The sequence below is a fragment of the Poecilia reticulata genome, chromosome 15 (genome assembly GCF_904066995.2).
Source record: "Poecilia reticulata chromosome 15, P_reticulata-male-v2, whole genome shotgun sequence".
NCBI classification, from domain to species: Eukaryota; Metazoa; Chordata; class Actinopteri; order Cyprinodontiformes; family Poeciliidae; genus Poecilia; species Poecilia reticulata.
The window spans coordinates 12,526,910-12,546,879 of NC_088844.1; the positions used below are offsets into that span (position 1 = coordinate 12,526,910).

Consider the following 19,970-nt stretch of genomic DNA (forward strand, 5'->3'; position numbering starts at 1 on the left):
TCCATTCTTTAAAGAATGTAGATCCAGACAGTTTCATGGTAGAAAGAGGTTGAACGTTTCAATGAATACAACAACTTTGTTACTTTAATAGTGCCAGACTTTTTTCCTTATCCAAAAAAATGATATAGGAAGAAAGCATATAAATAAATAAAAAAAAAAAAAAAACCTTAATAAAACATGGACTGACTGCTACTTCTTCTACAACAGTACTGCTCATCAGTAGCTGAAAATTTTGGACATATTTCCCGATGACCCAAAATAGAAAGTAAAAATAGTTCTCTACTGACCCAGTTGCAAAAGTGAGTCCAAACTGAAGCCAAAAAAAAGAAATTTTGGAGGAAAAGCCAGATAAAAAAAAAAAAAAAAAGCGAGCTGAGCTTTCCTACATAATTAATATGTGGATGGTTTTCAGATTGAGGTTCACATTGCTTCAAGCACAGCCCTTCCATTGTCTCATTTTAAATGGAAGTGGGGCATTCCTTGCCTTAATTTTCTCATAAAAGGTTAAACATTATCTAAACTGCTGAGTTGGTAACAATCTGATTTAAACACTTCTACAACTACTCTTTTATGTCTAAATCTAACCTTATCTCCAGTTTGACTTTGACTGCAGTTCAGAAAATTGGAAAACTGTCTAAACACAGTTGAAAACTTGCAAGTTGGAGAACTAATTAGCATTACGCCAAGTTTCTCACTGACCCACAAAACCAAAAATGATTCTGCTAAATGACACTTCATTTAGCAGAATAATTTCTAAACTTTTGCACTGTACTTTGGTTCCTCACATTACAGCAGAACGAAGAGTCTGCAGTAGAGAAACATCAGTAGACGATCTGGAGACTTGCACATACCTGTGTCTGCGAGGGCCTGAAGGTGCAGCTGAACGACTGCTGCAGCGAGTCCAGGAATGGCTGGATCTTGTAAAGGCCCTGATTGCTCCCCTGGGACGGGCGGAAAGCCACGATGTGAAAGTACTTGAGGATCTTCTCGAAGCGCGACTGGCTCATCTTCAAGGCGATGCTCCTGTTGCTGAAGAAGCCCGAGCTCCAGATGCTGAGCACCGACTCGCAGCGGTGCACGCTGGTGGAGATGACGAAGCCCAGGAAGGCCTTCATCTCCAGGGCCGTGACGGGGCACCAGCCTTCTTCGGAGCCGAAGCGCTCCTGAAACTTCTTGGCGTACATGTTTGTCTGGGTGACCATGTTTTGGATGCAGTTGTCTGGGACGAAGAGCTGGAAAAAGTCCAAGGCAGTGGCAGTGGCCGGCATCTTCTGAGCGGGTCCTGGAAGGAGACCGAAAGGAAATAAGCGAAATGCTGCACAGACAGAACGACAGGAAGTCCGACATACGCTTACTGTCGGGAACGGCTGTCAATCTTAGCTCTTGAAGTTCGGCGACAGACTTTAGTTTGGCTCTTCTGCTCAATGAAACGTTTACTCTTTTTGACAATTTGACAGGAGAAAGTGAGCTGTCATTCTTTAAGCGGAGGAGAACAAACGCAAAGTGCTTCTTGCTGACATAAAGCACAAAAGTAGAGAAAAAACAGCATCAAAACAGTTTTTTTTTCATGAATGAACCGTGTCAGCCTTTGGTATGAATGTCAAAGGCCGTGGGCCGTGGCTGGAAAGTTAAGAAGATTTGACAGCCACCGCACTGTGGGGAGTGTTGGAGTTTGTCGTTTCTCTGCTCGCGGAAGGTCTCAGTGTCTCGTTGCTTTATTGTTATGGCAGGAAATGAGTCAGAACCGCGTCCCCAAGTAGCCGAATCAGGCTTCTGACATCTGCCAATAAAGCCTCGGCTGATAAAAGATAGCGGCGCTGGGGCAGGAGCATTTATAATTTAGTCAAGCAAACACACACAGCAAACAAACATGTCCACTGATTAGGTGGTTTATAAAGAGACGTGTGCTTGAAACGCTGCAGCTGCGGTTAAAAATAACCCTTATCTCAGAGAAAAAACAGATAAAATGTCCATTTAGACATAATGAGTAAAATAGTTTAGTTTGAATAACATAAACGGTGGCTAATTGTAGATTGGAAGATAAATGAATATAGTCCACAGTTCAAAAACTTACTTTCAAAATAGGTTTTTACACTATTTGCCACAGTTCAAAGCAAAAACAGTAGAGACATTCTATAAGATATAGTATATATGATTTCAGATTTGAATTGATAAATAATTGCAGCCTTACTTGGCTCACATTTAAGTTTTGCTCTGGTTGTAGTTTTTTTTTTTTCAGCTTCAGGCTTTAACACTATAAACCACAGTCCCTCAGGGCTCAGTGTTGGGAACCAAAATTATTTGTTTTATTTATTAACGATATTTGCAAAGTATCCAAGATTCTCAAACCACTTTTATTTGCACATGAAAATAATATATTTTGCTCAGGTAGTGATTTACAATTACTACCTGAACTGGTTCAAATAAATAGAAAAAAAAAGGATCAACATAGAAATGGTTAATAAAAGGCACAATTACAATTTCAAATTAATGGGGCTAAGAAGAAAAATACTCGACATATTCTTTACTATTCAGGAATATTTCCATATTTAAGCTATTGTGCTGAGGTTTGGGAAAATAAACTGCAGAAGAAACATCCATTGTCTATTTACTCCACAAAAAAAACTATCATAGACAACAACCTCCACAACAAAAATCCAATACGGATCGTCATTTACCATGTTGCTTACAGAGATAACACAAATTTGCTGTTTTTAGAATAAAAAAATGACGAGGATTTTATAGTATTCCAAAAGAAATGCAAATTATATTTAAAGCCAAACACAATCTACTACCAGAAAACATTTAAAAGAAACGGGGAATTTCAACTTTCATAAGCGATGCACTGCAAAGTATTTTGCTTGCATACCAATAAACAAAACAGTGTTAAGTCATTCTTCATAGTATGATGTAAGGGTGAAGCTTCAAGGTTGGTAAAAATAAATGTAACTATCAGCTGATACACTAACATCCCACACTGCTCTGTCTGGTTTTTATTGGCTCATCTCAGTTAGAGGTTTTCTCTGAGCTTGTTGACTGCTTTGGAAAAAAATAAATAAATAAATTGGAAATTGAGTGTAACAACGTCAAGCTCAATTGAACACCAATGTCTCATTATCTCTTAACAGCAGGCAGCAACATTTTCTCCTTGGATCGCTTCTCTGAATGGTTTGCATCAGCTGTGTTAGCCTCGTAAGGTACAATTAAAGACAGCACCATCGGGACGGGACGTTAGATCGCTGCAGGCCTGGAGGAGGACAGGATGTGGACAAGAGGGAATCGGGAACAATCACGAGAAGATGTCTGCCGCTTGCAGAAGAGATGGCCAAAATATGGGCAGGCTGGCTCAAAGCCAAACTCATTTATGTCCAACTAAACTTTAAAGTTCAATGTAAATCTAAGCGGGATGCAGAGGCACGTTTTCTATAAAGAACAAAATGAAAACATAGAAAAGTGGCCTTGAAAATATTCAACCTCCACATTTTTACATGCTGCAGCCACAAACCTGTGCAGTTTATTTGGACTTTAATTTGCAGACCAGCAGGAAGTAGGGAAAATATCAGAAAGCAGATGTTTACACCTTTTCCTCAGAGATCTGGTCTCCGATGAAGAAACAGCAGCTTGTTTTTAGTCTAACCGGCTAATATGCTGTTTGCTACCATTGCCTGATGTTCGTCAGCTGGGGATTGAAAATATACATTTTCTAAATCATTTACTACCAAATCCACTCAAATCCCAGAACGAAGAAAATCCTATCTGCTGATAGTTTTTTTTATTCCAGTCGCTGGAGGACAAACATCTGCCTGGTAGAGAGCTTTTATATCCAGGGATTACACAGTCAGAGATTACACTATATTTGTGGCGCATAAACCCTTCACCAAACTAAACACGGTTCAGGCTCAGCTGAGGAGCCAAGCAGAAAACTGAAAATTATCTTTTGCCCGTCATCGTTAAGAGGGTTTCCTAAAGTAAACGAAGACGGTCTGATTTTAATATTAGTTATAAACAGAAAAACGAGACAAAAATTTAATATGTGTCAATGTGGTAAAATAAGCAAAGACAGAGAAAAATCTGAAAGGGGTTAAAATACTTTCTTTTTTTTTACAGAATACCTTACTCTTATTATAAAAATGCTTTATTTCAATGTAATATGTAATATTTGGAAAACTTCTGTACAAAGAAAAGCAAATATCCAATATAAACATCTAATTGAAAGTCTACTGAAAAATGCATCTATGATTTGTTCAGATTTCTTCAGGTCTAACTATATATTTTCTCTTCATAATAGACCAATGAAGTTGAAAAACCTTGATTATTTTTTATGTCTCTGCATCAACATGTAGACAGAATGACATTTAGAAATACCAGGTCAAAACATTTAACTTGGTATATGGTGAGAAGCAGCAGTCTAACAGGATGTCAGCAAAGTGAGCAAACTCCTAACTCCTCACCATAAGTTGTTTGTATAATCTAAAGGTTTAGATATGGGTTTAATAATGCCTTGCTTGCTGTGCAGAGAAAACAAATTCTCACCCGACTATATGAACCCTAAAAATAAACTAAAACCTGACCTGGGTTTTTCCCTTAGGTCTGCACCTGTCTTCTGCTGCAAAACCAGAACAAACTATCTAGGGTTTGCATAAGGTTTGTGAGCGAATGCGTTCTGACAGGAGCCGATAATTTATGAACACATGACACGGCATCCAGCGAGTGGAGCTGTCACATCCGCAGTGTGTTTGTGTGACGGGCAGCACACCTTGACAGAGAAAATGGGCAGGCGAGTGACAAATATGCAGCCAGACAGGCAAAGCAGCAGTCCAGACGTATTAATATCTCCCTTTACTGCAGCATTGGCCGACTTAAGAAGCTTCTGATGCCGTCAGTGTCAGTAGAGACGCATATTCGTGCACTGATGTTCAGACCGGACAGCTCCAGATTATTAAGTCTGAACAAGGGCGTAGGAACAAGTTTATCATTGGGGGGGACACATATCGGAAACGTGAAAGATCCGTAAATAGCTTGAGCAAAAATGTCAAACAATGGTGTCATCAACGTGTTACTCTAATCTGACCCCTTGTAACGAGTAATCTAACGTGTTACTATTTACAATCCAATTATCAGATTAAAATTAAATTTCATTAAAAGAGATGCACATTTTCTATCTGATGAATTTTTCATTGAGTGATCAAATTACTCTTTGAAAGTAACTATGCCATCCATGTCAATAAACTAACTACACTATATATCACATATGTGTGCAGACCTGTCACAATAACAAATCAAATTTTGATTTTTGATAAACATTATTGTTGTTTTTAGACCATTTTTAAGTAATAAATGTTAATGGCAAAATTATAATGCAAGAACACAATCTGAAACTTTAAATTATAATGAACATTTAACACTGCAACTGGAAGGCATTTCAAATATCCAAAATAAACAAACAAAACGACAAATAAAATGAATTTTGAAAAATGTTTCCTTCAAAAAAAGGTTTAGCTGAGACCAAAGCACCAACCTAAAAGTTTTTATCATAGTTTTTTGTAGAAAGAGAGAAATAAAAAGAGAAGCGATAAATCATGCCAATGCAAATTATTGAATTTGTTTTAATTTATCATGAGCACGGAGCTCGGTTCATTGTGCGCGTTGAAGCGGACACGCAGCGGCACGAGCTGACGCCGCCGCATGCGCAGCGTTCTGGTAACGAACTGCCACGAAGTATAAATCCAGATTTTTACTTTTGTGTTGAATGTGTGTTTAGTATATTTGCGACTAATGAAAAAAACAACAACACTTTTCTGCAAAATTCACCAACTGCACAATTCTTGTTAGTGTAAAATAAGTGGTATTTCAAAAGAGCGGAAGAAACATTATATGTTTTTATCAATAAGAATTTTTGTTGCTACGCTGTTAATCTGTTGCTAAGAGATAATTGCGTTTTCTGGTAACCAAGTTCCACAAGGTTCCATAAAGTAAACATCTGATTTTCACTTTTGCAAAATGTACCAACGATAAATTTCTTGTATCTTAGCTGATAAGCAGTATTTTGAAAGCGCTTATGTTTTATAAACTATATTACTTATTATTAATTCGGAGTTAAGAGATAAGTAGGTTTTTTTCTGGTAACGAACTGCCACAAAGTCTAAATCGAGATTTTGACTTTTGTGTTGAATTTGTGTTTTATAATATATCTACCACTAATGACAAAAGGAACTAAATTTTCTAAAAAATTCACCAACTACACAATTGTTAACAAGTATAAAATAAGTGGTATTTCAAAAGAGCAAAAGAAATATGTTTTTTGAACAAAAACAATATTTGTTATTAATCTGTTGCTGAGTGTGTTTACTGGTAACCAAGTGCCACATAGTGAACTTCAGATTTTTACTTTTGCAAAAGTAAAACTCAAAAAGCAGAGCACAAACATTTCTAATGTAACTACTGCCCACATTAAAAGTAGCCATTTTCCTAAAATAAGCTTTTTAGCTATTTTTTTTAATTTATTAACCATGTTTAGCACACTGAATGGAGGAAGTCAATATAAGACAACATGCTAGTTATAGCCCACATGCCACTGGCTGCATTTAGGCTAATATTACCATTATTCGATCTTGATATTGCCTAATGTTTTATGATACCAAGTATAGGCCACAGAACAAAGACAGAAATATTTACAGAAGATGTTTAAGCAGAATCATTGCAAAGGCAGAAATGAGAAAAAAAACCCACCATTTATCTTAAACTCCTAGAACTGGTTTTAACTCTTGAGTTAAAGGGATTCTATTAAAAAACAGAAACACAAGCTTTAAAAGCAGACTTAAAATGTTCCTTTCTGTGAGCACCCTATGTATCATCTGATATTGTTCGGAAAGGTTCAGATCTGATATTACTTGCCTTGTTAAATTTCCTGTTCCCAAGTTCTCTGACGAAGCCCAGAAATTTGATAACGAGTCAGATTTCTAAGTTTTAAAATGTTATCAGAAAGTTAGAAAGTTTGCAAATTATTTTCCTTACACTTTACAGTTATGCAGCACTTTGTGCTGATCTGAAGTAATCATCTTTGTTGTAAAATATCTTGGAATTTGTGGCTGCCGCATTGCAAATGCTAGAAATAGTTATGGGATGTGAGCACTTCTGCACATCCTGGTGCTTGTTAGAGAGCCCTAAGTATTGTATGTTTATGTTATTTCCCTCACTTACTCAATATATACTGTTGCAGAAACTCATAGTTTCAGTGTTGGGGTCACATTGTATTTGGGAAATGTTTGATAGTTGTGCACATAAGAAAACAATTATGTAGTTTACTGCTAGGTGAAACGCTAGTTAAAATCAAACCTACTTGGAGATACTCATACAATGTGTATATATATTTATTCATATTTTTATAAATTCCCTTCTCACCCTTCCGCAGGTGGACTCTTTCATCCACTGAGCTCGGGTCCTCTTCCAGAGGCCTGGGAGCTTGAGGGTTCTGCACAGTATCTTGGCTGTGCCTAGAACCTGACATTTCCGGACTAAGAAGTCTGATGCTGTTCCTGGGATCTGTTTTAGCCACTGCTCCAGTTTGGGGATGACTGCCCCGAGGGCCCCGATGACCACAGGCACTACCATAGGTCCCTGCACTCCTCGGCCCTGTAGACGCAGGGTGAATCCTAGCAACCTGTGGCCTCTTTTCCGGGAGCACCGGACGCCACCTGATGGTGTAGACCCGCCGATTTCTGCCAGGATCGGTTTGGTAAATGCCAGGTCGCTGACAAATAAAACTTTCGTCATTAGGGATTTCTTTTCCTCTTATTGATTGGATGTTTTATTAACAGAATTATGGACAAGTGGTTTGGTGACTCCAGCATTTTTAATGAACTTGTACCGCGGAACTGCGGCTATTTTAATGCTCCAAGGATGTCAGGGTCCGGTGGAGGTATAGTGACTGTTTTTAAAAGCAGTTTTACTTGTAAACAGTTGCCTCTGGCCTCGTTTAGTAGATTTGAGATCAGCCTATTTGAACTCGGCAGCTCTCACACTGTGCTGTGTGCGGCGGTCTATCGGCCACCGAAGTACAACAAAAACTTTATAAATAACTTTTCTGATTTCCTGGCTGATATCATGCCAAGGTATGACCGAGTTCTCATTGTTGATGATTTTAATATTCATGTCTGTCGTCCTACTTCACCTATGGCTCAGTCATTTCTTAATGTTATAAATACTTTTAATTTTGTGCAGTCTGTGACTGGTGCTACCTATGAGCATGGTCACAGTCTTGATCTGGTTTTATCTTATGGTCTACCAGTTTTTAATTTAGTGATTCTTATTTTCAGACCATATGCCTGTTTTATTTGAGATAACGCTGTCCTGTGCTAAAGCTAAAGCACGCGCTGCAGCTCGGTTCTATTTTGTTCTTAACCCTTCTACTGCTGGTCAGTTTTCTTTTGTTTTTAATCAATTTATTGGTGTATAAAGTGCTTCATAAATAAAGTTGGTATGGGATGGTATGGTACTGTGGTCTTCACCTTCCAGGGCCTTTCCAGTTCCTCTCTGAGGCCCTGGTATTTCTCCATTTTCTCGTGCTCCTTTTTCCTGATGTTGTGGTCACTTGTTATTGCTACATCCACCACAACGGCTTCCCTCTGTTGTTTATCCACCACCACAATATCCGGTTGGTTTGTCATTACCATTTTGTCTGTTTGGATCTGGAAGTCCCACAGGATCTTAGCTCAGTTATTCTCCATCACCTTTGGGGGTGTTCCCCACTTTGATCTTCCAGTCCATATTCTGCAAATGTTTGTGTACACTATGCCCGCTACTTGGTTATGTCGTTCCATACGCTTTTCCTGCCTGCATCTTGCACCCTGCTGTTATGTGCTGGACTGTCTCAGGGGCCTCCTTGAACAACCTACACCTTGGGTCTTGTCCGGTGTGGTAGATCTGAGCCTCTATTGCTCTGGTGTTTAGGGCCTGTTCCTGTGCGGCCAGGGTGAGTGCCTATATGCTGTCCTTGAGTCCAGCTTTTTCCAGTCATTGGTAGGATTTCCAGATATCAGCCACTTCAGTTATTTGTCGGTGGTTCATCCCATGTAGGGGCTTGTCCTCCCATGAAGGTACCTCAAGCACCTCATCCTCTGTTCCCCATTGTCTGAGACATTTATTGAGCACATCGTCTGTTGAGACCTTGTCCTTGGTGTATTTATGGATCTTGGATGTCTCATCCTGGACAGTGACTCTCATACTCACTAGTACTCTGCCTCTTTCCTTGCGGCTAGTCTCGGGGTGCTGGATTTGGGGTGGGACCCTCCATGCATGGTTAGTAGCTTCTGAGTCTTAACATTCGTGGTGTTCATCTCCTCCTTTAGCCAGCTAATTATTTATTTATGTATTTATTTTTATTTCTAACAGACAGAAAAGACAATCAAGAAAGAAAAAATAAAATAAAATAAAATAGAATGAAACAGACTACAGAAATAAGAGGTAAAACAAATTATTATGCCCAAGTGACATGCAAATTTTATATTTTCTTTTTGAAAAGGAGCAGGTAGAAGATGTAATATCTTATAATGTCCTGCCCCTTTCATACTTATCAATTTATAATCAATTAACTGTCAAAACATCAAAACGAGACAACTTGTTTCCATTTTACAGGACATTTAAAGATGTCCCATTATTTAAACAGTATTTATATCATCAATAGTATTTACAGACTTTAAAACAGTCATCTTATAGAACATAGCTCCTTTTTAATCAGTTTTTTAAGCTGGTTTATATTTCTACTTTTTTGAACTCATCATTCAATCCATTCTATACATCTACTCCACGCACCAATAAACAAAAACTCTGCATAGTTGTTCTAATACAATGTTTTTAAAAATGTCCTTCACCTCTTAAATTATAACCGCCCTCTCTGTATATTGGGTGGAAGTTGCTGATTTCTGACCTTAAACATGAATTGTACAGTTTTAATATTTCAGTATTCTGGGACCTCGTTGCTCTGCTTGGGTTCCCCAAGGTTCAGTTTTGGGCCCACTCCTCTTTTTACTGTACATACGCCCAGTAGGTTTTATTTTAAATCGCTACGGTAAAGGATTCCAAAAAGGTTTGGTTACCTCAATTTAGAAAACTCAAGAAATCACCTGCCTTATTTACATTCCTTGCGGCTCGTGTTTAGTCAGAATGCTGGATTTGGGGTGGAGCCCTCCATGCATGGTTAGTAGTTTCAGAGTCTTAACATCTGTGGTGTTTATCTCCTCTTTTGACCAACTAGTTATTCCTGCAGGGTCTCTGATTACTGGTAAGGCGTAGCTGTTTATTGCACTGACCTTTTCTTTCCATTGAGCTGGCTTCTCAGGACTTGCCTTATTCGTTGGAGGTATTTGGCTGTGACTCCTTTTCTTGTGACCTCATCGAGGTTGCCATTTGCTTGTGGTATTCCCAGGTACTTGTAACTGTCCTCTATGTCTGCTATTGTTCCTTCTGGGAGTGAGACCCCTTCTGTGTGGACGACCTTCCCTCCATCCGACCAAACTTCTCTAGTCCGAATGACATCCCAATGTCAGTGCTGTAGATCCTGGTGATGTGTATTAGTGAGTCGATGTCTCGCTCGCTCTTGGCGTACAGCTTAATGTCATCCATGTAGAGGAGGGTTAGGGTAACATTAATGGTGGCCCCATTCTTGAGTCGGTATCCGTAGCCAGTCTTGTTGGTGATTTGGCTGAGGGGGTTCAGATGCAGAACAGCAGTGGACACTTGTGCAAGTGGTTTGCAGTTTGCATTATATATAAATAAAAAACAAAAAAACAAAACTGCAACTGCAAACCAATTGTACAAGTGGTTTGCAGTATATATTTAAAAAATAAATAAATAAAAAAACTGCCCTGCGACAGACTGGCGACCTGTCCAGGGTGTACCCCGCCTCTCGCCCGGAACGTTAGCTGGAAATCGGCACCAGCAACCCTACCAACCCCACTAAGCAACCCTACCAACCCCACTAAGGGACAAGGGTGTAAGAAAATGGATGGATGAATAAAAAACTGCAACTGCAAACCAATTGTGCAGATGTTTCTGTGCAGTATATTTATATATATAAAAAGATAAATAAATAAATAAAATAAAATAAAAAAAAAAAACACTTGCACAAGTGTCAATCAAATGGGGCAGAAATCAAAAACTCTGGAAAGAATCATAATTCTTTCCAGGAAACTCTCTGCCCCCACTGCTGTTCTGCATAGGTCTGAACCCCCTCAGCCAAATCATCAACGCGAGCCATCCTGTCCTTCCAAACAGACTTCAGGATGGTGGCTCATGGGATCCTCCCGGTCAGAGGCGTCATGCACTCCCGCAACATCTGCCCCCGACCCGGAGTCGGTGAGGCACCATCTGTGGGAGTGCAGCGCTGCTGTGGATCTGTGGGCAAAGGCCGGCTCCTTGCAATTCCCATACTGGCCAGCAAGGGAGGTCCTCGACACGCAGCTAGTACTGAATGGGGTGAGCCACCGGAAAACAGCAAAAAAAGACTTCATGGAGATGTGGCTCACCCTAGCCACCATATGGACCTCCAGAAACCTGCTGATAAGCAGGCGCAGGCAGATAACCCCGCCCCCGTGGCTGTGATCTGAATGGTGGCAAAAAAAAAAAAAAACATACAGAGCTACAGGTGGCGCGCCTGTAGCTCAAGGACACAGCCACAAAGAAGAATTGCCTGCGCCTCTTTGGACGAAGGAGCCGGTGCTCCATGGACAGAGGTCCCAGCAGCGGCGGCCTGGCTCTCCGGGTGAGGCAGGTGGGAAGGAGCAATGGGGGGGGGAAGCCCCTCTGACCACCATCGCTGTTTGGAAGAACGGGATGGCTCCAAACTTCAACCAGACTGGCCACGGATACCGACTCAAGAATGCAGCCACCAAAATTCTCCTCCTCTACATGGATGGCATCAAGCTGTAAGCCAAGAGCGAGCGAGACATCGACTCACTGATCCGCACCACCAGGACCTGCAGCACTGACATTGGGATGTCATTCAGACTAGAGAAGTGTGGCAGATGGTTACAAAGAGAGGGAAGGTCATCCACACAGAAGGGGTCTCATTCCCATAAGGAACAATAGCAGACATTGAGGACAGTTACAGGTACCTGGGAATACCACAAGCAAATGGCAACCTGAATGAGGCTCCTTTTCCTTTGTGAAAGGAAAGGAGCCACCTGAATGAGGTGGCTCCTTTCCTTTCACAAGGAAAGGAGCCACAGCCAAATACCTCCAACGAATAAGGCAAGTCCTGAGAAGCCAGCTTAATGGCAAGAACAAGATCCATGTGATAAACAGCTATGTCTTACCAGTAATCAGAGACCCTGCAGGAATAATCAGCTGGCCAAAGGAAGAGATGAAGACCACTCGGAAACTACTGACCATGCATGGAGGGTTCCACCCCAAATCCAGCATTCTGACTAAACACAAGTCATAGGGAAGGTAAATAAGGCAGGTGATTCCTTGAGTTTTCTAAATTGAGGGAACCAACGCAGACGAAGCCCAGGGTGTAGATAGATGAATGATGATGATTATTTAATGATGAGAAGCTCACAACAGTCCAGGAACTGGCAGCACGGCAGAAACGGAGGCTAAGCTCATACCGGTACGAACAGAGCAGCTGGAACTAGAGCTAACGTCGACTCAGGACAAACAGTTCAACTGACGACGACTAATTGTACAGACTCTCAGGACTTAACAGTCCAACTGAGTAGACTGACTAAAGGTCAACAACGAACGACATATGACAAGTATCTGACAAAGAACAGGGACAACAGGTGGGCTTAAATACACAGAGGGTAATTAGGGAGACTAGACATATCTGGGAACAATCAAGACGGCACAGAGGCTCACAGGGGAAAACAGATCCAGACACAGAAAAACCTCAAAACTAAATACACAGAAAAACAGATCCTCACACTAAGAGCTGTACGAACAATTAGCCCTCAGGTTTCTCTGACAAACTGTTCCACAAACAGGAGCCATAATACTGGATGGATAATAAATGACTAAAACTATATGATCACGTAAAAGGTTAAAATAAGATTCATAAATATAAATATATATGATTAGAAAACAACAAGGAAAATGACAAAACTCCTCCCATCTGTCCTCCCATGGACCAGATGATGTCCCTCCTTCAAAACCAGCCGATGAAAATGATCGAGAAGATCTGGAGGATCAAGAAGACAGAAAAGACCTCCATCACCTCCAGGGGACAACTCTCAGTCTCCTCTTGGGCATTTGGACTGAAAACTGTGTGAGACTGAGCTTTAACAACCTCTGCTGGTCTGCTGCCCAGTATCAGCGTAGAGGAAGAAAAGCTAAACATGCTTCAGAGCTGTGAGAGAAGAAGACTCTGAACTGTTGACGCTCGTTTCATATGTGGACAACATGGACATTTCCTGAGGGACGATCTGGACAACCCAAAGATCCAACACCAGAATCAGTTGGACTGACAGGAAGCTGGAGGAAAGAGACGGGGGACGATTTCGCTGCAGCAATGCCGAGACCAAGTGGGGGAGAGGGGCGAGAAGGAAGGAACAACCTGAATCCACATCAACCACTGTGAAGGACAACCTGTCTGTAATGTCCATCTAGATCACGACTTTAAATCTGAAACAACAGAGCAATAGAGTGAGCAGCAAAACTTCACTCTACCAAGTATCAAGTACTTCAACTATTGACACCAAAGAGGACAATGTCCAGAGCAACAGCTAGTTTAGATGTTTCTGAAAGGCTCTCCACTCAAAGAACTATTGCTGGTCCACTGTCGAGTGACCGAAGCAGAGAGTGAAGATTTATACTTTTATGACAGGAGGTAACAAATCCTCCTGAGCAGGCGATCAGTGTTCCTGCTTCTACGCTTTACCTACTTTCCAGATGGAAAATCTGCGCTTTCTTGTTGGGTTTTGAACGGACACTTATCTATACCTTCACTGCACTTATGTGATTTTTTTGTTTTGTTGGGTTTCCTAGAAAACACATGAAATTGGGTAGCTTAATTATGATAATTCTTAGTTGTTTGACTCCTAAGTATGTTTAAGAGTTTAGAAATTCATTCTTCTAGACATAAGAAAAGTCAATTTAAAATTAACTTTAATGTGTGTAAAAGACTCATGTGTTGTCTCTGCCTGGCAGAGGTTTCCATCCAGAATTGCTTCATGATTAACTGTCCTACAAGCTCTCTGTATTGTGCATAATTCATAAATAAACCTGATTGAGTGATTTTACCTGAACAGTGCTTGGTAAGTTTTTTTTTCCACAACAATGGACAAAAACTTTAAAGGCTCTCAAGTAAAAGGCGTGGCAGTTTTAGCTAATGTTGGACCCATGAGCCAATGCTAACATTAGCATATTAGCCTGCAAAGACTTTTATGCGTCATCTTTTCAAAGAAAAATTAACCTGTAACCATATATGCGAGTAGTAAAGGCTTACATGGCACATGAAAATATACTGAAGACGAATAACTCACCTTTAAAGAAGCTCTGTTTCTTCCAATGGAAGCTTCCCGCACTTTACTGCGCATGCGCACCGCTGAGCTGAAGCATTCACTCCAGTGACAAAAATAGTCAAATCCAGTTTACTCAAAATAACGTAGTCTTGTACTTTTCTCAGGCCAAACATGTACATTGCTCACATTACTTAAGTTGAATAAACAATTTAGTGAGACTTGAGTAAAGCATACAAACCTAATTTAAGTAAGAATAGGTATTGCCTTTTAGAGTGTTCGAGGCAAGGGCGTAGGAGCGAGTCTGTCATTGGGGGGACGCATATCGGAAACCTGACAGATCAGTAAATATTTTGAGCAGAAATGTCAAACAATTATGCCATCAACACATCAGTAATGCGTTACTCTAATCTGACCCTTGTTTCAGGAACAAGTATTCTAACACGTTTCTATTTACAATCCAATAATCAGGATTCCAGGATGAACACTCACTTTAGCATTTGCCTCACAACTAGCAAGCTACATACTCTGGTAGCACAGACAGGCTACCAGATTCTGATATATCTTATTGGTCAAAAGACATTTGATTATTGGTCAAAATGCACTGATATAAATTGACTTGGAGTTGAACTGGTTCTACTTCTTTCTAAAACCAAAGTAAAAAACAAATAATAAAATAGGACTCTGCAGTTTTAAACTCAATACAACAGTTTGACCAACAAAAATGAAATCTAAAAAACAAGTTGTGTTCTTCTTGAACAACTCTCTACATCAGTGCAACAAAATAAATTAAAAAATGATTCTTTTCACGTCTAACAGACACCTTAGCTCCTCACTGTTAACTCAGTCTCACTTTCCAGCCCTGCATTCAGTAACTTACCAAACATGAGCCATAAAAAACACTGAAGCAAAAAGCCTAAATGTTTTTATTCTCCTGTCATTTTTAGCTGCAAACATTTAACTAAAATATCTACGGATATGTGTTTCTGTCTCTTCCTCCCTCTGACTCTCTGCAGCCTGATGTTCCTGCATGGATTCATGGATTTACAACAGACACTACAGTAATGTACAGTGTCAGAATGTGAACTAAATATAAAAAGTATGCTTTTATCATACAGAATGAGAATTTAAACGACTTCATTTTCAGATGTATACATTATTATACATCTCAACTCTATTTACTATGTTGCAAAAATGTTCACAAATTTATTTTTAAACCTCTCCTCAAGCACTTTTCTTATTGTCTCCTGTAATTAATATAATTTTTTATATAATTAATATTATTTTTATATCTTCACACTCTGAAACTCCACCTGGCTCTCATATGCCTGATCTGCTCCTCTCATAATAAAATAATTTAGCTTATTTAAAAATTTAAAACAGTTAATACATATTTCAATAAACTAAATGAAGACCTCACCAGAGCTTCACCTTTCTTCAACATCATTCTAGCACTGCTGTTCTCCTAAATATCTAAATAATATAATATATAAATACACGTTAAGTGGTCGAGTATGATCAGGTGTTGCTTACTTTAAATAATAAAAAAGCAAATTTCGCTGCTTTTTCGGTCTCATTCTAAATCATTGTGATCATTTACTGCTAACTTTTAAACAAAGTTAGCAGTAAAATTTTGGACATGTGACTATTCCAGAATTAAAACAGCTTAACCAAAAAGATTTAGTTCTATATATGAAAGTAAACTGACAACAAGATGTTATAAACGAGCGATATTCATGACAAAATTCCTGACAGATTGTTTACCTCATTCAAACTGAGTTTCTCTGACTCCGTCTGCTGCTGCCTTTACTCTGAGCGGTTCAGAGGGGGGAGGGAGAGCTCTGCTAATGCGCTGTTGTGCGCCTTCAAAATAAAAGCATGCAAGTGGAAGATTTTAAAATTCTTCGCCACTGAGGTGAAATTATTGGGGGGGACGAATGTGACACTCTCCAATATTGAGGGGGACATGTCCCCCCTGTCCCCCCCGCTTTCTACGCCTATGAGTCTGAAAACAGTTTTGTCACTTCATGTGTTTTTATCTTCACAGAGTAGCGGCCAAAACCCATGTGCAAACAGACACTGAATGTTTTTCTTTTACAAATCCACCTCAGACTAAAACAGACAGACACACCTGGGCGCTACCTTACAATAACTAACACCCACTTCAGGATGTGGGAAGCACAAAGCATCCTGTAGCTTTCCTTATCTCCATGGGAACTCTGGTTATTGGCTCAAAATCCCTCCACATGCGCTCTTACGTTTCTAATCATATAAAAGGTGGATTTTTTATTTATTTTTCTTTTCTTTTTTTTTTTTGCAAGCAAGTTATTTCTGATTCTTCAGTGCTTTCCTTGCACTTTACCCAGCGCCGGGTTCTCATTTGTAAAAAAAAAAGTCAACAAACAGGCTATGAGCACAGCCGGGCTTGGTTCATATCTTCCAGAGCCACATGCCTGCAGCTGCATCCAAAGCTGCAACGATGCTCTATATCGCTGTGGAAACAGACTGGCATTCCCTGCTGCCATGGATAAACAGGCAGAAACTGAAAGGGATGGACAGAGCAGTTGGATGGGTTCTCAAAAACACACACACGTTGAAGTCTCCTTTTCTCTTCGGAGGAAGAAAACTGAACCAGGCTTGTAGCAAGTGCTAAAAGGCACCAAATATATATTAAGATTAAATATAGCTGAGAACCACACAGCGTAGTGTTTATTAAGAGAACATATTTTTCTATTATAAAAAAAAACAGTTTAAAAAAATTATTCAGACAATAATAATTATTATTTCATGGTTTATTTCCTGTCCATTTGGCCCTGACATCCCATTGGTCAACATGCACAGCTTGTAAACTTCACACAGATTACAGTAACTTATGGCTCTAGCCCTGCCCACTGACTGACTGAATGGAAAGGCAAGGCGTGTGTGTGTATATATAGGACTACTCACTGACTTGTAGTCCTATAAGATTGGTTAAAGATTGGTTATGTAATTGGAAATGATTTAACTACAGCATTGGCATTAAGCTTATGCAGTTTACCTGATTCCCCTATGAATAAGTTAGACAGTTTGTGTGAGGTACCCTGCTGCTTCTCTAAATTACACAGCATGTCCCTCCGCACTGCAATCAAACATGAACTCAGCAGCGTGTGTATCACAGCACTGAGGGGTGAAGTATCAAAGGCTAAGCGTGTGTCATTAACCCTCCAGTGCGGTGTCACGCTCCTCTCCATCGCACAAGGACGGAAAGGAGGCGTGCATTCAGCTGCGTTATCACTGCCCTACATTGTCGTAAGAGTCAGAGAAATGGCCTGTCTGACCTGAAAACCCACACTGTGTGTTTCCATTCACCTTAAAGCCAGGGGGCATTTCTTCTCTACTGCACAAATGACCTTATTCGTTCTTCGTGAATCGTGTCTCTCTCACCGTATGTCTCTTTGTACGGCGGGACCGTGACATCCTGCAGCGTCTCCGTCCAGCCTTCCTCCTCCGCCTGACTCCGGGTGAGGGAGCCCGGGGGCCCGCTGCTCCCGCCGGCAGACCCGCCACCAGACCCCCCGCCGTGGCCACAATCCTTGTCCCCGCGTTTTGGATGATGGTGGTGCTGATGGTGCTGCTGCTCCTGCTCGCCCGCCTCGGCTAGGTAGTTGTCGGAGTCGGAGTCCCCCGAGGTGCTGTAGAAGGGATTGTCGCTACTGTCATCCCCGGACTCGCCGAACACATCGTCGGATATCTGCAGGCTCTCGTACCGGGAGCGGGCCGCTTCCAGGAGAGACAGCGCCTTCCGCCCGCACTCGGCCATCTCCCTCAGCAGTGATGCTCCTTTCCCCCCACCCCGTTTCCCTTCTTCCTCTCTCTCTCTCTCTCTCTCTCTCTCTCTTTCTCAGTCTGTCACTACGTCTTTCCTGGCGTGCAGGTAGTCACGATCTGCCAAGATCTTGCAGGAACACGGATGTGTGTGCCTTCACCGTGACACACAGCACCTTACCGTGCACTAGGGAAGCTGCACTTTTAAATCCACCTTCCTCTCCCGGCTCGGATGTAGCCTGGCGGCCAGACGACTGAGCAGCCAGGGAAAGCTGTGCTTCAAAGGTCCGGGGAAATAATTCCGCCCCTTGCTGTGCCGACTGGGCAGTGCTCAGCATCCGGGTTGATAGAACGGCGATCTACGCTCTCCACGGAGGAGCAGGAGGAGTAGTAGCCGTCTGCCTCCACATCACCTGACACTGAATCCCCCCCCAGCATCGACCAATAAGATCACATTTCCTGATCCAAACCGAGGGGAGGACTTGCACTCATAACTCATGGCAATAATAATAATAATAATAATAATAATAATAATAATAATAATAATAATAATAATAATAATAATAATAATAATAATGTGTTATGGAAGTGGCCCAGTTTTTCCAGCATTTGACTACACAAATAAAACGTAGAAAAAGATTGCATTAATGCCTGCTTCCATACAGCTAAAACATTGCCAAAAGTGCCACCATCCATTAAAGATTTGTTGAATACTATTAGTAATTAAAACAAACAAACAAAAAAAACAATTCAAGTAAGTAATACAGACCATGTATTCAACTTAAAAGCTGTTGATTATTTCTGATACGTTTAAACATCAAAAATAATAAAAATGCATAGAATAAATATGACTATGATTTTTCTGCCTTAGATCAATTACATAAATACAAAACAACAATAATAACATTACTTGATGATTATTTTAAATAGTAAAACAGTGTTATAATCCAATTGCTTATTTTTTCTAAATGAACTATATATTGCCCTCAATACCTACTGAGGTCAAAGTGTCACAATCCAAAAAATATGTATTTTGTTATGGAAATATTTGTATATATGATATTTTAAATTATGAAGAAATGATCTAGAATTACTTAAGTGTTCAATAACTTTTTAAATACACAAATATGTGTAACCTGGTTGTAATTCTCTTTTATTATAATTACACAAAATGTCTTTTTTTTTTGGTCATTTGTCTTGTTCCTTATCTTACTGAAACACCTGTCGTTGTTTTAACCGTGTTACTTTAAGATCGGAAGCCCCTCCCTTTTATTTCTTCTTCTGTGGTATTGTCTTTAAATCGTTTGCGCGCCTTAGCCCCTCCCCTTTCCTGTGGGAGAAGACTTTGAGCGGGCAGCCTTTAACATGGTTGTTTTGTCTTTGTATTCTCGTCAGAAATAAACCGAGAATCATCTGTTCGAAAGATAAACTGTGTCACGGTCCATTCACTTGATAACCAGCACAACGCAGAAAAGGATCCGGTTACATATGATCATATTAAAAAAATTTGAATATGCATTTACATGAGGCTTGACATACCTTTTGACTATTACAACCTTTAAGCAAGTTTTAACGATTTTCAGTAACCCCACATCGCTGTATTAAAAATGTGTTTATTGATCTGATGTCATTTTCTAAATCTTAAATGTCTTGTTTTCATTAGCTGTAAAAATATATTTTTTAAAAACATAACTAATGATATGAAAACATCCA

General features: G+C 40.2%; 1 protein-coding gene across 1 annotated transcript in view; it reads right to left on the reverse strand.

Moving 5' to 3' along the window:
- Positions 1–18,682, reverse strand: part of pgbd5 (piggyBac transposable element derived 5) — a 34,035-nt gene extending 15,353 nt beyond the window's left edge. The window contains exons 1-2 of the mRNA XM_008429276.3: positions 17,877–18,682; positions 852–1,282 (exon numbers count right to left, since the gene is read on the reverse strand). Coding sequence (XP_008427498.1) covers positions 852–1,282; positions 17,877–18,252 — 807 coding nt within the window. The 5' untranslated portion in view covers positions 18,253–18,682. The remainder of the gene's footprint in view (positions 1–851; positions 1,283–17,876) is intronic.
- Between the last annotated feature and the right edge of the window lie 1,288 nt (positions 18,683–19,970).